This window comes from Pelecanus crispus, chromosome 1 (genome assembly GCF_030463565.1).
Source record: "Pelecanus crispus isolate bPelCri1 chromosome 1, bPelCri1.pri, whole genome shotgun sequence".
Taxonomy (NCBI): Eukaryota; Metazoa; Chordata; class Aves; order Pelecaniformes; family Pelecanidae; genus Pelecanus; species Pelecanus crispus.
Genome location: NC_134643.1, coordinates 68,977,202 through 68,994,548, shown reverse-complemented (window position 1 = coordinate 68,994,548; position 17,347 = coordinate 68,977,202). Strand labels below are relative to the sequence as shown.

General features: G+C 46.4%; 1 protein-coding gene across 1 annotated transcript in view; it reads right to left on the bottom strand.

The window, feature by feature from the left end:
- TMTC1 (transmembrane O-mannosyltransferase targeting cadherins 1) overlaps positions 1-17,347 on the bottom strand; it is a 144,643-nt gene that overhangs the window by 23,624 nt on the left and 103,672 nt on the right. Inside the window, exon 11 of the mRNA XM_075727001.1 lies at positions 12,239-12,352. Within this exon, the coding sequence (XP_075583116.1) occupies positions 12,239-12,352 (114 nt within the window). The remainder of the gene's footprint in view (positions 1-12,238; positions 12,353-17,347) is intronic.

Genomic DNA, 17,347 nt, shown 5'->3' with positions numbered 1-17,347 from the left:
TTTCAAGACTTTTGGAATTGGTCCCAATGATTCCCGATGTCTACCTTGCTCATTTTGACCATAAGCTCTCTGAGGCAAAGATTGTCTCTTCCCCACATGTATTTATTTCTTGGAAGGATCAGAAACCCATCAGCAGTACAAGGAGGTCTCCAGTTAACCTGGAGTCTCTTCATGCCACAATAATGATAACACTCAGAACCCAGACCTTATTTTCCAAATAGCCAGGACACTCTGAGACCCAAGGAATCAATTGTTGGAACACATATACTTTGTTTTGCAACTTCTTTTACGAAACAAAGCTTTCTATCCAGACACACATGGAGCTGTATTTTTCTTGCCACCACCATTGATAATGGTAACAGTCCGCAGGCAATACCCTTCCTGCTATGCATCTGATTAGGTAGAAATTCCACTAGGCTTCACCTAATCAAATGCAAGTGCTGCATTATTTATGAAAGCAAGCTGAATTTCATTAAACTTACTCTACAAGAAGCAGTTCATGTAAAAAAAAACCCCAGTTTTTCCTTTCTTTTAGAAATCAGAATAATTTTCTTCAAAAACCTACATTCACAGGTAATTATAATAGAAGTCTCGAAACGGCAAAATTACTTAAAAAAAAAAAAGGAAACCAGCCCATAAAAGTGTATTTTAAATCAGACTGGGATTTCATTTCTAAAGAGAAGACAAGTGGGATCTTTCCTTGTTGCAGAACGAAGAATTCAAATGATTCCTCCAGTGCTATATCTGCAATTGTCAGAAAAAATTTAAGCAGCTTTCCCTTTAACTATTACAGGTATACACTGCACAAGAACTCCTGTTAGTAATTATCCCCACTTCTTTTAGGCCAGCAAAAGTCCCTCTAATACCACTGAACAAAAACCTTATAGACTTGCACAGTCAAGAGATTTCCAGTTTTATAAGAAGATACCAGGCATAAAACATACAGTCATCAAACTGCTGATGACCATTTATTTTGCTTTTTAATTTAATGCTGCTCTTACCTGAAACATTAGTTTTAACAAAAAAAATTGAGGGGTTTTGTTTGGCAACATCTCTGAACTACAAGACAATTGCAGAAAAAAAGAGAAAGGGAGGGAATTTGTTGTCATGGCTACAACCCATAATCCATCAAGAATTTTAATTCTTTTAATTCAGATCAAGAGAGACCACTTAAACAACTGGCAAGCTCTGCTCAGCGTCCTGCCTTTAAACGGCCCTTGGGCTGGTGCCAGAGGCATTCAGGGGGCAAAAGGCATTAGCGTGACAACTCCCCACTCACTCTTAAGAGCGTTATGTGGTTTTTGCACAGCCATTGCTGTGCAGGGGCAGAGAGCGAAAGGGGATGGGGCCAGACTAATGTGCAATTAGCCTAGGAACCTACCAGGAACAGCACGGAAAAGGCTGCAACACCGGCTTTCAGGGGTCTGGGCAGCCCCCCGCAGCCACCGTCTGATACAAGGGGTTATTGAAAGCAGTCCAGAGCCACCTCAGAGCTGGCTCAGCCGTGAGATGCCACGCACTAGGGTGACTCTCCCTGATGCCCCAGCCCAGTGCCCAGCCTCTCACCACCCTCCAAGCACTGATGATAAACCTGTCAAAAGCATGTTTCCAGTGACTTAAAGCCATTATAAAAGCTGTAAGCAACACTGGCCATCATTAACCTAACGGCCATGCCATGGCAGCAGTAGCAGAAAGAAAAACCTGCCAGCATCATCTTGCACAATATTTGAAGGAGCTCCAAGTGTATTCATTTCTGCTATGGAGAAAACTCAGCAACTGATTCAGCTGGGGAGATCTAGCCTGCCTGTTTTTTGTTAATGCATCTTTTGATTAAAGAATGCGATTAAACTTAGCACTTGCGGGGAACGCTCCACCTTTGCAGCAGCTGTGATTAATCACCACTGCTGCGCCACCGTGAGAAAACAGGTTGTGTTACCTCTCTTGTGGTAAGAGGAGAAGAGGGGCTGAAGAGCCCTGGGACAGACCTCCTCTCACCGGTCCTCCATACCGCAGGATGCATCCCTGCTACTCGCCCTCGGCTCTCCCGGTGCCTGCGCGACCCTACCGCAACGCTCAGCATCCACGAGGCTCACTTCAGCCAGATTAAGCACACAGAGTCAGGTCTTAATTACCCAAGCCCAATTACTTGCTGGCAGCATGGCAACTTGTTTTTAAGGCATGTTTTGCCCCATTCCAACACATACCGTAATATTTTATTGGCATCATTTTGCCAACAAAAGTAAGACTGTTACGTGAATAATGTTTCATCTGTGCCAAATTTTTATACTGCCCATTTTATATTCACTCTGGTATACTATTTCAAGCCAATTTTCCAATTTTAATATTACATCACACCAATTTTCATGTATTTACGTAAGTTCCCCATAAAGCTCTATGTCAGGTTGAATTAAAACTTGATTTGATGCAATTCTGAGACCAGTCATGCTACAGGGAACAATCCTGTGCTGGCAACAACTCGGGCCATGGCCTCACAATAGCGTGGCACCTTGTTCTGAGAGTTGCTCTACATGATGTGGAGACATGTAGGTCATGGAGCCAGATCCTATGTCTTTCTCAAAAACACCTTCAATTTGCAGCATTTGAATTCCTTTCATAGAGGGAGAGATGATCCTGCAATACTAAGCAGCAGCTGGTTTTCTCTTGAAGTTTTCATAGTTGCATCAATTATTTCCTCAAAGGTAACACCCTCTAGCTTGGCAGAAGAGAAGGTTTGTGGCAGGCTGGAATTTTTTGGTTTGGTTTTTTTTTTTTTTTAAAGTGGAAATCCTGTTGAAAGTCAGGCAAGTGAGAGAGCTAACGCTTTTAGGTTCCTTTGAAAGCCTCAGGCATAATCTTCTTCAGGGAAAGCATGACAAAGCAGCCAGACTCCTGGCTGTACGCTGCACAGCCTGGCGTTGGGTATTACATCACGTCTATTTCCACGTACTCAGCTATGAGGTCATCTGGCTCAGTGCTTGACACAACACTAGGAATAAGGCAGGGAGCAATCCCACCTCAGCACGGTGCCAGGGGCTCTCAGAGCATCTCCAAGTGGTTCTATGGGTCCCATTAGAGTCCTTCCTGGGTTACACGGACCAGCTCAGGTCCTGATGGAGGTCCTGCTCAAGAAGTCAGAGGAGGGGGTGCCTGATCATCAGCGCCTATAGCTATTTCAGACACCCACCCAGGGTGTCCTCCCCCTGCTGCTGCTGCTGAAGGGCGGGGGGGGTCCCCTGCAGATGCCTTGGGTACCCCAACCCACCTCCAATGTCTTCTACCTTCTAGTGGGCAGAAGTCACCCACATTTCGGCACTGAGCACCTACAACGTGGACACCGAGAGGCAGTGTTCATCTCTGCCACAGCTTCCCACATGGCCTAGGACAAGTCTGTCTCTCAGGGTCTCCATGCCCTATCACTAAAGTGACGATAATAAAACTTCCCTTCCCCATACTGTTGTCTCTCTGCTCACAGCACAAGTCCCCTCCAGCTACAGTCAGTGGCTGGCACAGCAGGATCTTGACCTCAGCTGGGACCTCCAGAGGCCAATTCGGTATAAATAGTAAGTGCTGAATTGCAGCCAGGGATCAGTGAAAGGAAGAAAGGTCCTGGCTGTCTGGCTTCTCCCCCCGCCGGCAGCCCAGCCGGCAGGAACAGCAGGCTACGGGCGCCCTGCCACCGGCAAACCCTCTTACCAGGGTGAGCATCCAAGGGTGATGGGTAGAACACAGGGGCCAGCAGCCGTGCTGTACCCTAATATCAAGGGAAACCTCTCCAGGACAGAAACATGAAAAAAAGAGAAGCTGAACAGATTTAATCTGTATATTGACAAAAGCCCTATGAATTCTTTGAGCCTGGCATATATTAAGAAAAAAAAAAAATATCCAGAAGCATGCAATTTAAAAAACAAACTTGTAGCACATTAAACAATGCTACAATTTATGAATTTTCATTACATTTTCAAACTTGGGCAAGGGTAGAAGCTTAAGAGTTAGAGTTGAGGAGAAAAAAAGGATTTTAAGTCAAACAATGTCACAGCTAAATATAAATAAATAAAAGCCTTCCTGCTAAACTCACATGTGCCCAGCAATGCCAAGGCAACATGAAGTTATCAAACTGGGCTGCCTGCTTATGCTCTCAAATAAAGAATTTATGCAGGACCCATGTAAATCCTGAAAATCCCAGAAACCACTCAAGCCCAACAAAAGACTAATAATTCCCGACATGCCTGACTTACAGACAGCGCAAACAGTGCAGGTACCTCCGTAGAGCCCACAGAAACTAGGGGGACACCCCAGCAAACAGGAGACCGTTGGATGAGGTCTCCAACCAAACCGTTACATGAGGGGGTGAAATAACAACATATTTCTCACCTAAGCAGATGGGGTGAAATCATGCCTGTCATCTCCCAGGCCTGGTTCACAGGTGCCGGAGGAAGCTGCACAGCCCCATACTGCCACCCGTGATCACGGCTGTCTCCAAGATGTCTGGGGGTTGCCTCAGTCTTCAGTGTAAATTAGAGCAGCCCCATTTCAGCATTGCCCAAATTGCTTGAAGGGGCCATTCAAATAGCTGGGGCTAAGCAGGGTGCCTCAACTACTCCTGCCAAGCCTTCACAGAAAGTCTCAAGGTTATCCTTGACAGACGTGCACCGGGAATTAATTTTTCTGCTGCCCCTTGGTAAAGACTAGCGAAAGCAAGTCTCTGATGATTTAACGCAACAATAATCAGTGCTACCTGGTTATTCTTTGAGAAAAAACGGTCACACAAAGTCTTCATAAAGACAAGGCAGGCAGGCTAATGAAAAAGAAATGGCTGTGGCAACAACGAATAATTAGCCCTTGGATTTGAGGTTCTCATTAGCCAGAATTGAAAAGTAGACTCAAACATCTGCAAAATACAACTGTAAGTTTCTTTCTGCATAGCCCACATAAAAAATGAAATAGACCTCTTTTCCCAGTAAGACAACAGCTTTGCAGCTTCATTAGGGAAGCATTTTCCATTGCCCAGATTTTTACCATCAGTCCCTGATATGTAAGGAGTCAGAGCAATGGCGCAGTGGCTGAGGGAAGCTACAGAGCAGTCATTCTCATAGCTATGGGGGCTCTTCTCCAAGAAGATGCATTTGAAAAGCCAGCAAGTCCCTGAAAAACAGCGTAGAAGGACCTGCACCCACGACAGAAGCCATGGTCTAGGAAAGGACCCCGCCTGTAAATACCAGTGTGCAGGGACATATACTATATATATATATAGTATATATACTATATATATATATACAGGGACTATACATACTTCTGTGCATCCCAGCAGGGACATCCAGTTTCTAGTGCTGTCAATGCAGTTACACTGCACATGTACTGCCCCTACATCAGGGCTCATGGTTGCACTGACACCAGTTTGGGTTTGAGTAAATAAAAGCCTGTACCTTGACTGATTGGTATTTGATCAATAAAAAGCAGAAAAACTGAGCAGAGGTGGAGTACACCTCAAAACAAGCAGGGATTAGTGCTTTATAGAGAGCAGGTTCAAAAATAAATTACACTGGCTGAAGTAATTTGGCCATCATCCCATGCACCGTGTTGTAAAGGCCATTAAGTCTCTGATTCAAATTATCAGGCGGCCTTTTCAGCCATCAATTACTATTAAATCACTCAACAATTTTGTCTAGCTTCAGGACAGCCACCACGTACATACATGAGAGCACCAATTACCCCAGAAGCCTATTGTCAAAGAGTGATTCAGAAGAACACTGCACAAAGATGTTTCCGACAGCTTGGATGTGACCTGCCTCAAGTCTGTAACATCCACTAACACGGGGTATTACGTGAAGTCTCTATGAAGATGTTTCTTCAAATGCCTAACTAGAGGGCTTGCTCCGAGGGCCTGACCCAAGTAACATTAAATGTCAGAAGGGCACTCACGGTTTTGGGAGCAAATGTAGCCCTGGCAGTCACAGCAAAGCAGTGCTGCACATTTTTGACTCACTGTAAAAACAGGCTAACAAATGGTGCTGGTATTTTAATTCTTTCCAGAAATAAATCACAGATGGTATCCAAGGCCACCTGCAGTCCACGCTGAGAGGCATTTTCAAGGCACACACACAGAAACACACACACATAAAGCGCTGTATGAACACAATTTTTTTACTGCATGGAGAGTGCAATTTAACTGAATTTAAACAACCCCAGATACTGTTGATTTAAGATACATAAAAACCCAGTAGGTAGGTGTGTGGGAAAACTTAGCACGAAACCTGAGTCTCCCTTACAGCATCAGGGCTTTAATTCTAAAGTGGAGTGAGGAGAAAGAGCAGCCTCGTTTGCTCCTTTTCTACCCATGCCAGTGATGTTATGAACCAATTTTATTCCCTCAGGGAGAGATATGGGTATGGTACTCACACTGCTTCCTCTTCCCTCCTCCTCCATCCAGCCTGCGTTTGAGTACCAAGCATACATAAGCATGATCTCATGACACTTCTTGGTGCCACAAACTAGTATTCCCAGTTTCCGTGCTGTAAGCCATGCCCGAAGCTGTATTATTTGCAAGCTCTGCAAGAGCCAGACCACACATGTTGCAGCACCGAGCGTTTTCGTACTGGTTCATCTGCCTCCTGGCCCACCTTCTCCTCTCTCTCAAGGCTGAGCACCAGAGCAGCTCCCTGAGCCGCAAAGCAAGCCGGCCCGAGGGTTCCTGCTTGCTGCCCAGAGGCTGCCTTCTCTGGAAGATGCCACAAGGGAGAATGGAGGTTTCTGCATGGCAGGCTGGTCCCCTTCCTGCTCTGTTCGGTCAGCAGTGTTTGGCAGAGAAAGTCCAAGGGGAGCTCTTGGCTGTGAACCTGTTGATGGACACGTACACACACACAGGCGCGCTGCAGACGTGCGTGCACTCTCGTGTACACACACCAGTGTATTTATGTACATAAACTCACAGTATTACCTATACGGTGGATAATTCCTGCAGGACTCTATACTATCAGGTATTACACTGATGGTAAGAGTCAGTTCACACACTTGCCCGTGCCTCCCTTGGGAAAGAGCAGCACCCCAGAGAGCAGCTCCGGGGTGCCTGATGCTTGCAGGGCCAGCCTGATTCGCTCGCTCGCTCTCCCTCCCCCGGCCTTACGGTCTGTATTTCTTTCTTTCCAGCACTTTTCCTGTTTTAGTCCCCCAATCCCAATTCATTTCTGTGACTTTCATCCAGCAAAAATCAGTTATGAAGAAATAATTCAGTTCTGATGCGACCATTTTGTATCATTTGATGGTCACAGCGTCTGCCTTTACACAAACATAACTCTTCCCTACTATTAACTTAAACACAATACTCTACTGACATTTTTTAATTAAGGGCAAAATCTATATTTTTTTATGTCCAAAAGTGCAAACATGAAATTTTACATGTTCACCTTTTGCCAGACACAGAAATGTAGCTTGAATAGCACAGAATTATTATTAGCATATTTATTCATACGACTCCAGCAAGAAACCCAGCAACCTCCTTCAGCCCCACCTGCTGTTGCTCACATCGATCTGCCATCCATGGGAAGCACAGCCCTGGCAACAAACATGGAGATAGAGAGGGTAAGACAGAGCTGCTTTGGGAATTAAAATTTTGAATAAGTGCAATTGTAGCAGGGAAGGTGAATTTTTTTTTCCCCCCTCCATTGTTAAAAGGATTATTAAAGACATAACGAATGTTCATCACATGGGTTTTAAGGCTCTGCTGTTTTTCTCTCTCTGCATGTCAGTTCAAGTGCGTTCCCAAGGAGTGATAAAACAGTCTCAGCAGCAACATCAAGCAAACAAGGCTGGGGAGAAGCAGGACAAAAGCTTGGTAACTATCAACAACAGCAAAAAACTAGCACATCACTGTTGTTCTTCATATTTGCATGAGGTTGCATGATCTCACGTTCTCACTCACAAACACGAGAGTGGTGAGACAAGTTTTATTTCAGGTAAGACCAGCACGTCTTGATCTCCAGTAGCAGGGGGTCTCTGAAATTCTGAGCAACAGCCGCAAATCTGCAGCAGAAGCAGCAGTAACAATGTTAAAGCCAGCTTTCAGAGTAGCCATGGTCAGCTCACATCTCAGAGGGGAGTATTTCTGGCCTTTACTTTTTGCAGGAAAAAACCAAACAAGTATCTCCTGGGGTCACTACCATATGTCAAGCAAACCAGCGAAGCAGTCTAATCCAGCAGTGTGTTTTTCTTGTTTTACTGAAGGTAAGATGAAAGGTTTATAACCCACTGCTACAATTGCAGAACACCAGCTGTTCATCAGGTCTGCTTTACGGGTAACTCATCTTGCATCTCCGAAGGGCTCTGCTTCCATTCCCCTTTTGGGAACCAGAGGAGATTTTCCTACATACGCAGAACTTTTTTTCTTTTCATTCTCCCCCTCTCCAACTCAAATCTTGTTCTCCATTTTCGCATTTCATTTCAGTTTTCATTTCCCCCGCTCTTGGACAGCATGATTAGACTGCACTAATTACCTAAACCTAAGTCATGGTGTTGTGTCACTGGCCCCTGGGCTGGGGTGAGGAATGAGTTTTTTGACGGGCCACCTGCAATGACATCAACAGGTGGCTGACAGGATCAGTTGCCGAGTTTTCCTTGGAAACCTGCCCTGCAGTTTCATTGTCAGAGAAAACACATTCTTCTCCTCCACCATTTATCTGCCCTGAAGTTGACAGAGATACACCAACACACGCCAGCAGATGATCCTGCCTGCCTTTGAAAGCAGGAATGGGAGCAAGCGATGGAAGCACTGGGGATCAACTTTCCTGGGATTGAGTCTCAATTGCTATTATTTCACTACATAACCTGTGTGCACTTCAACATCCTTTCCCCACAGCTATAGCTACTACATCACCTGCCTACTTCACAGGAGCAATGGGTTGCTTCACTGAATAGCTACATGGCAACTGACACTTCTGGCAGAGAAGCAGCGTGTGGAAACGCATTGTTACGTTGGTGGAATGGTAATTGCGAATGGTTCAAGTACGGACTGACAAGATCGCTTTTGTTTAGCAAACAGTTAAACTCATTCACCAGAGATCAAGCAGACCTACTTTGTAATTTGGCACAAGCTTTAGAAGCGAGCTGAAATGATGGATGAGCCATCACCCACGTGCCTCAGATGGAGCCGGTATGGGGCGACGCTGCCCTCCCTCTCCTACCTCCCAGGAGCTCCCGGGTGGCAGTGGCAGCCGTCCGTGTCCTTATTGACTCCATTTCCTCATTAATTCCCTTATTGATCTGCTCACCGCGCGCTAGGCAGATATGACATTTTCATCTCCCATACTTCTGAGAGTGCTGCCGCTGGATTGCAAAGCCTCTTGAGTAGCTTGCATTTTCTGTAATCTGGGGAGTGTGGATCTACCCAGACTCACCTGGAGAGCAGACACCTGGTGAGGGGCACCTGGGGGAAATCAGGCAAGCTTGTTGTGTTAGCACCGGAGCTGCCGGTCTGCCTGCTCCCTGATGAGGAAATTCATGGAGTGAGTGGTGCTTCAGCCTCCCAGCTGTTCTTCCATTTTCAGGTCAGGCCAGTGGCCAAAAATACCCTGAACCGTCAAAATCCGGCCAGGATATTACAGCTACTACTTCCTTCTCTCTAATTGTAGAGTAATTGGTCTACAATCAGAGCAGCTATTGCAAAGCTGGAGTCTGTGAGGATGGGTGCTTGGACATGAAACCTGTTCTTATCTGTGATACCCAGCTAGGGTCTCGCACTATAGCCACCCTCATGTTGCCCGTCCCACATCCATCACCTTCTCCACCGCTTCAACACAGCCATCATGTGTAGGTGCCTAGTGGAGGCCGCAAGGCTTACACACAGCCCCCAGGCATTTCAGAACGGGTATGTCTGAGGGGAAAACACGGAACGTAATTCTCAACAGGAGCACATACTACGCTTTTTACTTACACGGTTTTATTGCTTATTACACAGGTCCCAAATAATTTCCCTGTGACAGAGGTGGGAAGAAGGGTAAAAAATAAGGAAAGTGTAAGTGCAGAGAGACGAGGTGGTGGGAACAAGTAATGCAGCTTCCCAGTGATGGAGCCAGCGGGAGACTCCCAACTCCTTGTCTGCACTGCCAGGTCAGATAGCAAACGCGCAAGGTGGGGACAGGGACTTTTCAAAAGTGCCAACTAATCCCAAAATTACTGAAGCAAGTGAAGCACTAGCACAGGTGCCACTGAGACGCCAAGCACCTACAGAAGAGCATGGCTGGTTCTGTGTGGGTCCAAGCCCAGACAAGGCTTCGGATGCTCTATAAACAATACCATCAGCACAAACCGTGCTATCTAATAAAGTTGAGGAAATGTTTGCAATCAGTTCTCAAAACAGACTCTTTCATAATTGAAATACTGCAGAGCAGAAGACAGCATTATAATTATAATAAATGGGTGCTGCTGAGTTAGAGAAGAGCAAAATCTTTTGTCAGCAAATCCCATTTACACAAGCAGAGGCAATGTCGGTAGGAGCAGTTGTGTTACTCTGTGCACTAGCATGTTCACTGTAGAGCTTGGATAATTTTTGTTAGTCCCTCTTCTTTTTAACTTGCAATGGGCTTTTCTAGTAAGTTGGGGAAAGTTCAGAGACTAGCTACAGGAACAACTGGAGGACTGCAAAAACTCACATAACACTGACAACACCAGCAGCCGCATCAGTGGGTTGTGTCAAGCAGCAGGTTAACGGAGGAGTTGATCACTCTATGGAAAAAAGACTTATGGTAATGGGTCTTCAGCATGGCATTCAAAGGTGTAAACAAATCCAATGACTGGAAGCTGATGTTAAACAAATCAGACTAAAAATAAAGGAGGACATTTTCAACAGCCAAGGTAATTAACCTTTAGTACGATTTATTGATGGTTGTGCTGGATTTTCCATTCCTGGAAACATCAAAAAATAGGATGGACGTTTTTCTAAATGACTTCCTAAATGCCCAGCACAGTAAAACAGAACATGATGCTGCTCAGAAAAGCTAAAAATCACCTTCACCCAGATTCAAGTCCTCCCTTGTGGTAACGAACTCCTGTCCTCCCAGCTTAACCTGGGCGGGTTAGGAGCCCTTGGAGGGCCATTGGTATAACCCTGTCAGCTGGCCAGAAGGCAAAACATAGATGTAATTTCTGGAGTTTCCTGCCACACCATGTGTCAGGAAAGAACATTTCTTGCACCTCCTGACCTGCCCTATGGAGCTGAGCTCTGCCCTTGCTGTCCATCAAAGCCACTCCTCACCTTGTCTGTCCTTCCCACATATGCTTTTATTCCCAAAGACATTATCTGCACCCTCCATTTTTGCTTTCCTTTGCCACCCCCACCCCCGCTTTTCCCTGCACTTATTCCCCTGAGGGGCTTGTCCCTTCTCCCAAGCCCCCAGGACCAAAGGGGAGAGGTTTCGGGAACTGGGGTGACCTGCTTCCTGCACCGAGCACTGCCCGGGCAGCAGGGAGCAGCTGAGGCCCCAGATGAGCTGCAGTATCAGTACCGGCAGGAACAGCAAGTGGAGGGATGCTGATCGCAGGGAGTGACCCCATCTGCACGTGGTCGGGAGGGTCCTTCAGAGATACCACAGGAGATGTCCCATATTACAGCCCAACCCTGGGCCCAGATTTACCATGCATCATGGGCAAGGCAATTCACCCTCCTGCTTCAGCTTCCCCCTGTACAGAACCACAGTAATGAAATCTACCCTGTTACTGCACGGGAGCATTTTCAGGATCAATTAGTTCAGTGTTCCTGCAAAGCTCTGTGGACAGAAGCCTCAATACAAGTAGTAAGTACTATTATTATTACTGTACTTCAGATGGCTACAGCACTGGCATTTTCCAGGCATGCACCATTAACAATTTACTAAGATAAATGGCCCAGGAACCTGAAAATGCATTTATGACAACTACCTCCTGCTTACCAGCATACATTCACCCGAGTAAATGACACCTCATTGCTCAACATGTAGCTATGGTAACATTTCTATCTCATATATTGAAGTGCGTGCGCGCACACACACACACATATTTACACAGACGTGGTGCTGGAGGGAAGCCAGGCTACCTCATTTAATGACACGCAAACACTGAGCCAGGGCACTTTCCCAGCCTCCGAAACCTGAGCTGCCCCCGGGAGCCAGGGGTGAAGAGCAGGCAATTCGCCCCATGCCCGGCGGGGAAAGGCTGGGCTTACAGCAGGCTGCACCGCACAGCTGGAGCCCCACCGGGTCCTCAAGGGACTTACTTGAGAGCAGTTTTGTAGTGGTAGATCGCCTCAATGTTACGGCCCTGGTCTTTCAGAAAATTGGCGTAGTTGTAGTGCACCTTGGCGTTGTGGGGCAGGGTCTTCACTCCTGAGCTGCAAAGAGGAACAGAAGCAGGACAGTGTTAGCGGCCAGGTTATCCTACTTTCCCCGAGGTCTACCTTCTTCTCATGGTCCCTTTCTCTGAAAAGTTTGCTTGGATTTTGAGCGCCTTGTCACCTCCTGTGCACTCGTGCCAACACAACTCATGTTACAGCCCCAAGCTTGCCCCACGCACTGGCACACCACATGCCCCAGGTGGACATAAATATATGGCAGCAATTCAACTTGTCCTGGCCGCTGGCACCATGGGCACCTCTAGTACCAACACTGCAACGCTCCCTGTGGCCAGATGCTGCCGTATTTCAAAATCTGAGTTATTAAATTGAAAGACCCTAAAAAGACTAATATTTAGAGGGGAAAGTATGTAGTACTTTCTATAATATAGCCATAATGGGCTCCCTGCTTAAACTTGAGTGTCACGAAGCACCTTATGAAAATCTTGATTTAAATCTGTCAGCTGGAGGTACCAGAAAGAAGGTACCTTCTCCATACGCATCAGCCACTAGAGGGGACGTATAGCATACTCTGAGTACCCAGCCAGCACGTATGCACTGCTTAGTGCGGAGCAGAGTATAGCCGGGAGGTGAGGGCTAACGGGACTCTCACCCTTAGCTGGCAAGATGTACGCTCTCACATTATAACATATGACTGTGGGCATGTGGCCACATGGCCACCCCACCCCTCCCCTTCATCTCACGTAGAGCGGACTCAACATTTGGAATTAATAATGAGGGCACAAAGACAAAAGGAGAAGAGCAAGCATATGCTTATTTACTTAATTGAGAGCACAGAAAGGAAGGTACAGGTACACCTTGCACAGCTAGAGGAAAAGCCATTTCAAGGTTAAAGAGAGAAAGAAATCACAGGAGCACGTACACCATGGAAACACTTCCCCTGCAAGAATCCAGAGAAGTCAGTACTCCATTTAACGGGGGAATCCTTTCCAGCCCATGAATAGGGGCTCTCGAAGGTAATGGGAAATAAGGACGGATGAATCTCTTCATGTAAAAGCAGACAAAGCACTGTTTCTTGCTCACAAGAAGATCCCTGCCAGCTGCTGTCTTTTCTCCCCCTGTCACCTCTGGCACTCCTAGCTCAGGTAGGAAAAGCAGGGATTAAGAATTTCCCAAGTCTTGTTGGATTGCCTTGTCTGTCTCTCCTGTTTAACTATGGTGGGCATGGAAGTTGATCCTGACGAGACAGGGTCGCACACAGCCCCTACAGTGGGGTGCACACCCTCTCCCGTAGGGAGAATGCACCCACAGCTGTGGAAACCCTTTGTTGGGGATTTATTTGTAAAACATTGCGGAAGAATCGTAGTGGCAAATCTGCTATCTTTTTGGTTACCTGCAGCCAGTGGGATCAAGCATCACTCATGCCCACTTGTGAGAGCTTCCAAAACTTCATGGCTGCCTTACAGAGTTCAGCACAACACAGCCACGGTTTGCCTACTGAAATTAAAAATACACCTTGCATTTGGCTTCCTAATCATCAGGTATTTCCAAATTACTTACTGGGAGCACTACAGGAATAAGACATTTTGTGACTAATCACTGAATTAAATCAGTTAATTGATGCTATTCTTAAGAGAATGATTTTCTATATTAGTTTTCACAAAGATATACTGCACCAGCAGCAAGTAATGTGTGACTGCTATGGCTGTGTTAATTTCCATTGGCCTTGGGAGCTATTAACTACACACTTACAACCTCTGGGCATTACTGGAATATTAATTCTTATACAGAGAGGGTTTCATTACATCAGCACCAGTGTTACAGGCAGAGACACGGACGGGCACTCAAAACTGCTGCTCTCTCAGAGCTATGTGCAATGAGTTGCTGGCTCTGCCACAGCCCCTGCTGAAACAGAGCAAACCGAGTTAATGGTGAGGAGTACATTACATATGCACAAGTACTTCAGTTCTAATGGGATATGGTTTTAACAGCAAGATGCATATGTTTAAATATTTTAATTCTGGACTGTTTCCCTTTAAGTAGAATTTATTATTAATCCTGCTGGTCCCATTTATTAAAACGTCACTAATAAAGCTTCTTTCATCTGCGTGCTTCTGCTGGGGTGGGGGGGACATAGGAAGGACAGAAATCGGTTTGTGTTCTTACGATGCTCTCTTCTGCATCATCCCGCTCACACTCCCTGACCTATTTATTCTCCTTGCATGGGTGGGGAGGGGGGTGTTTGATTTTGCAAATGCACATAGCAATGACTGAGGCTGCTTGGAGTCTCTGTGCTGCGGAAGGTAGTCGCAAACACACCGCTGGACACAGAGCATTTAGCCAAACACTCCTGCTAATTGATTCTTGAGCAGCCGAGAATGCCGTTTGCTCATTGACAGAGGAAACAATAACGTCCATAATGAAAGCCAAGCAGGAAAGGGTGGAGTATAAATAACAAAGCAGAACACAATGTTTTTCCATTTCTGCTTCCCGCAAGCCCCCAGTCTCTCACAATTTCAATCTAATTTTCCAACGTGCTCTTCCAAACTCTCCTATTTCCCTTTTCCCCAGCCCAGAACACACATGCCCTTCTGCAAACCTATGGCACCGATCCGGCTCCAGTCAGAAACAAGCCCACTGAGATTGGACGTCACTTCTCCGGAGGATTTCCTTTCCTTTCGACTTCTACGACAGCAGTATGCGACATAAATGGAAAATAAACAATAGACAAACCCTTTTACGTAACACTTCCTCTCCATGGAAAGGTAAAAGCCTATTAGCCATAAATCAGAGAAATAAAGTACCCTGGTATTTTCCAACCTCAAACACCAGCATTACCCAAATTCCACTTCAGTTGGGAAAAGTCTCCTGTGATCCCCTCTGTCATTTTCCTAAGTGCATGTTCTGCTCTGCGAAGTGACTGGGTGCAGGGCAGAAGCTTCATTGATTTTCTGTGATTTCCGTATGAAAAGTGCTCAGTTTACATGGAAATTAGGCCACTCCTGCCTCAGCAGGAGCCCTGGCAGACCCATGGGGTCTCCTCTGCTTTGGGAATCATTAGAATCATAAAATGCTTTAGGTTGGAAAAGACCTTTAAGATCTTAAAGTCCAACTGTTAGCCTAACACTACCAAGTCCACCACTAAACCATGTCCCTAAGTGCTACATCTACATGGCTTTTAAATACCTCCACAGATGGGGACTCAACCACTTCCCCGGGCAGCCTGTTCCAGTGCTTGACAACCCTTTCCGTAAAGAAATTTCTCCTAATATCCAGTCTAACCCACCCCACCCCCCACCCCCCAGTGCAACTTGAGGCCATTTCCTCTCGTCCTATCACTAGTTACTTGGGAGAAGAGACCAACACCCACCTCACTACAACCTCCTTTCAGGTAGTTGTAGAGAGCGATAAGGTCTCCCCTCAGCCTCCTCTTCTCCAGGCTAAACAACCCCAGTTCCCTCAGCCGCTCCTCATAAGGCCTGTGCTCCAGACCCTTCACCAGCTTCGTTGCCCTTCTCTGGACATTCTCCAGCACCTCCATGTCTTTCTTGTACTGAGGGGCCCAAAACTGAACACAGTATTCCAGGTGCGGCCTCACCAGTGCCACGTACAGGGGGATGATCGCTCCCCTAGTCCTGCTGGCCACACTATTCCTGATACAAGCCAGGATGCTGTTGGCCTTCTTGGCCACCTGGGCACACTGCTGGCTCATGTTCAGCTGGCTGTTGACCAACACCCCCAGGTCCTTTTCAGCCAGGCAGCTTTCCAGCCACTCTTCCCCAAGCCTGTAGCGTTGCATGGGGTTGTTGTGACCCAAGTGCAGGACCCAACACTTAGCCTTGTTGAACCTCATACAATTGGCCTTGGCCCATCAATCCAGCCTGTCCAGATCCCTCCGTAGAGCCTTCCTAGCCTCAAGCAGATCAACACTCCCACCCAACTTGGTGTTGTCTGCAAACTTACTGAGGGTGCACTCGATCCCCTCATCCAGATCATTGATTATTACCATCAATAAAGGTTCTCTACAGCAAATTGTTCTCTGGATGACACAAACAATCACTTTCTTTAGCCTCCTACCCTTGTATTGATTTCACAGATATCAATGTTGGGCCATATTAAACTGTTCTACAGAAGATGCACAAAATGCAATAGGACTTGCTTCCTCAGCTGAGCTAGCTTTCAGAACTAACAAAATAACACAGCAGTAAATGCCACCTTTAGGGCTGGGTTGCTTTTTGCAAATTACTGAAGTCAGCAGACCTGGCTTGGGAGGGAAAAGTGCTGACAAAGAAAGTGCCACTTTTATACAGTTCCTTTGCTGGTTACAACTGCATTTCCAGGCACTGTCACAAACATGGGCAGTGCATGCAGATGCTTTCCAGGAGCAACAGGAAACATGGCAGCTTGACAAACTCTGAAAAGGTCGGTACAGCAGATGCAGAGGTTAGCCCACAGCCCTCACCTCCCTGTCCCTGGCTTCAGACATTAACACTGACCACAGCTGGAGCCTGACCTCCTGGCCTGTGCATTCGTTCTATATGGTAGTTTCTTAAATACTTAACAAATAAGCCCTCCCTGCCCACCTGCCAACACAGTAAGATAAACTTTTTGTGGCTTCTAGAGATCTGTTGGAATAACATAGCTCAGATATCTAGATCTCTATCTATTTGGCCACTTCTTATACTTGTGGTTCATTTGCTCCTCATTTAGTCCTTGCACATATGCTTGTGCACCTGTGTGTCGATGCATCATTTCCTCAGACAGCACCATCCTCCCTCCTTTCAGCCAGGACCTGGTGGGATTTCTGCATCCAGAAAACTTGGTCCCTGGGCTTGACACTGAGAGTCAGGATGGCCCAGAGATGGCAACAGTGCTGCCGCACAATGTCAAAGCGGGGTAAGCCTTGAGAACGGGACAAAATGAGGTACAAGCACAAAACTGATAACATGCTGAGTATATAAATGTCTCCTGGACCAGCGTAGAGAAAGCATGTATAACAGAACAGGTCTCAGCCAAGGAAATCGAGACAGACCA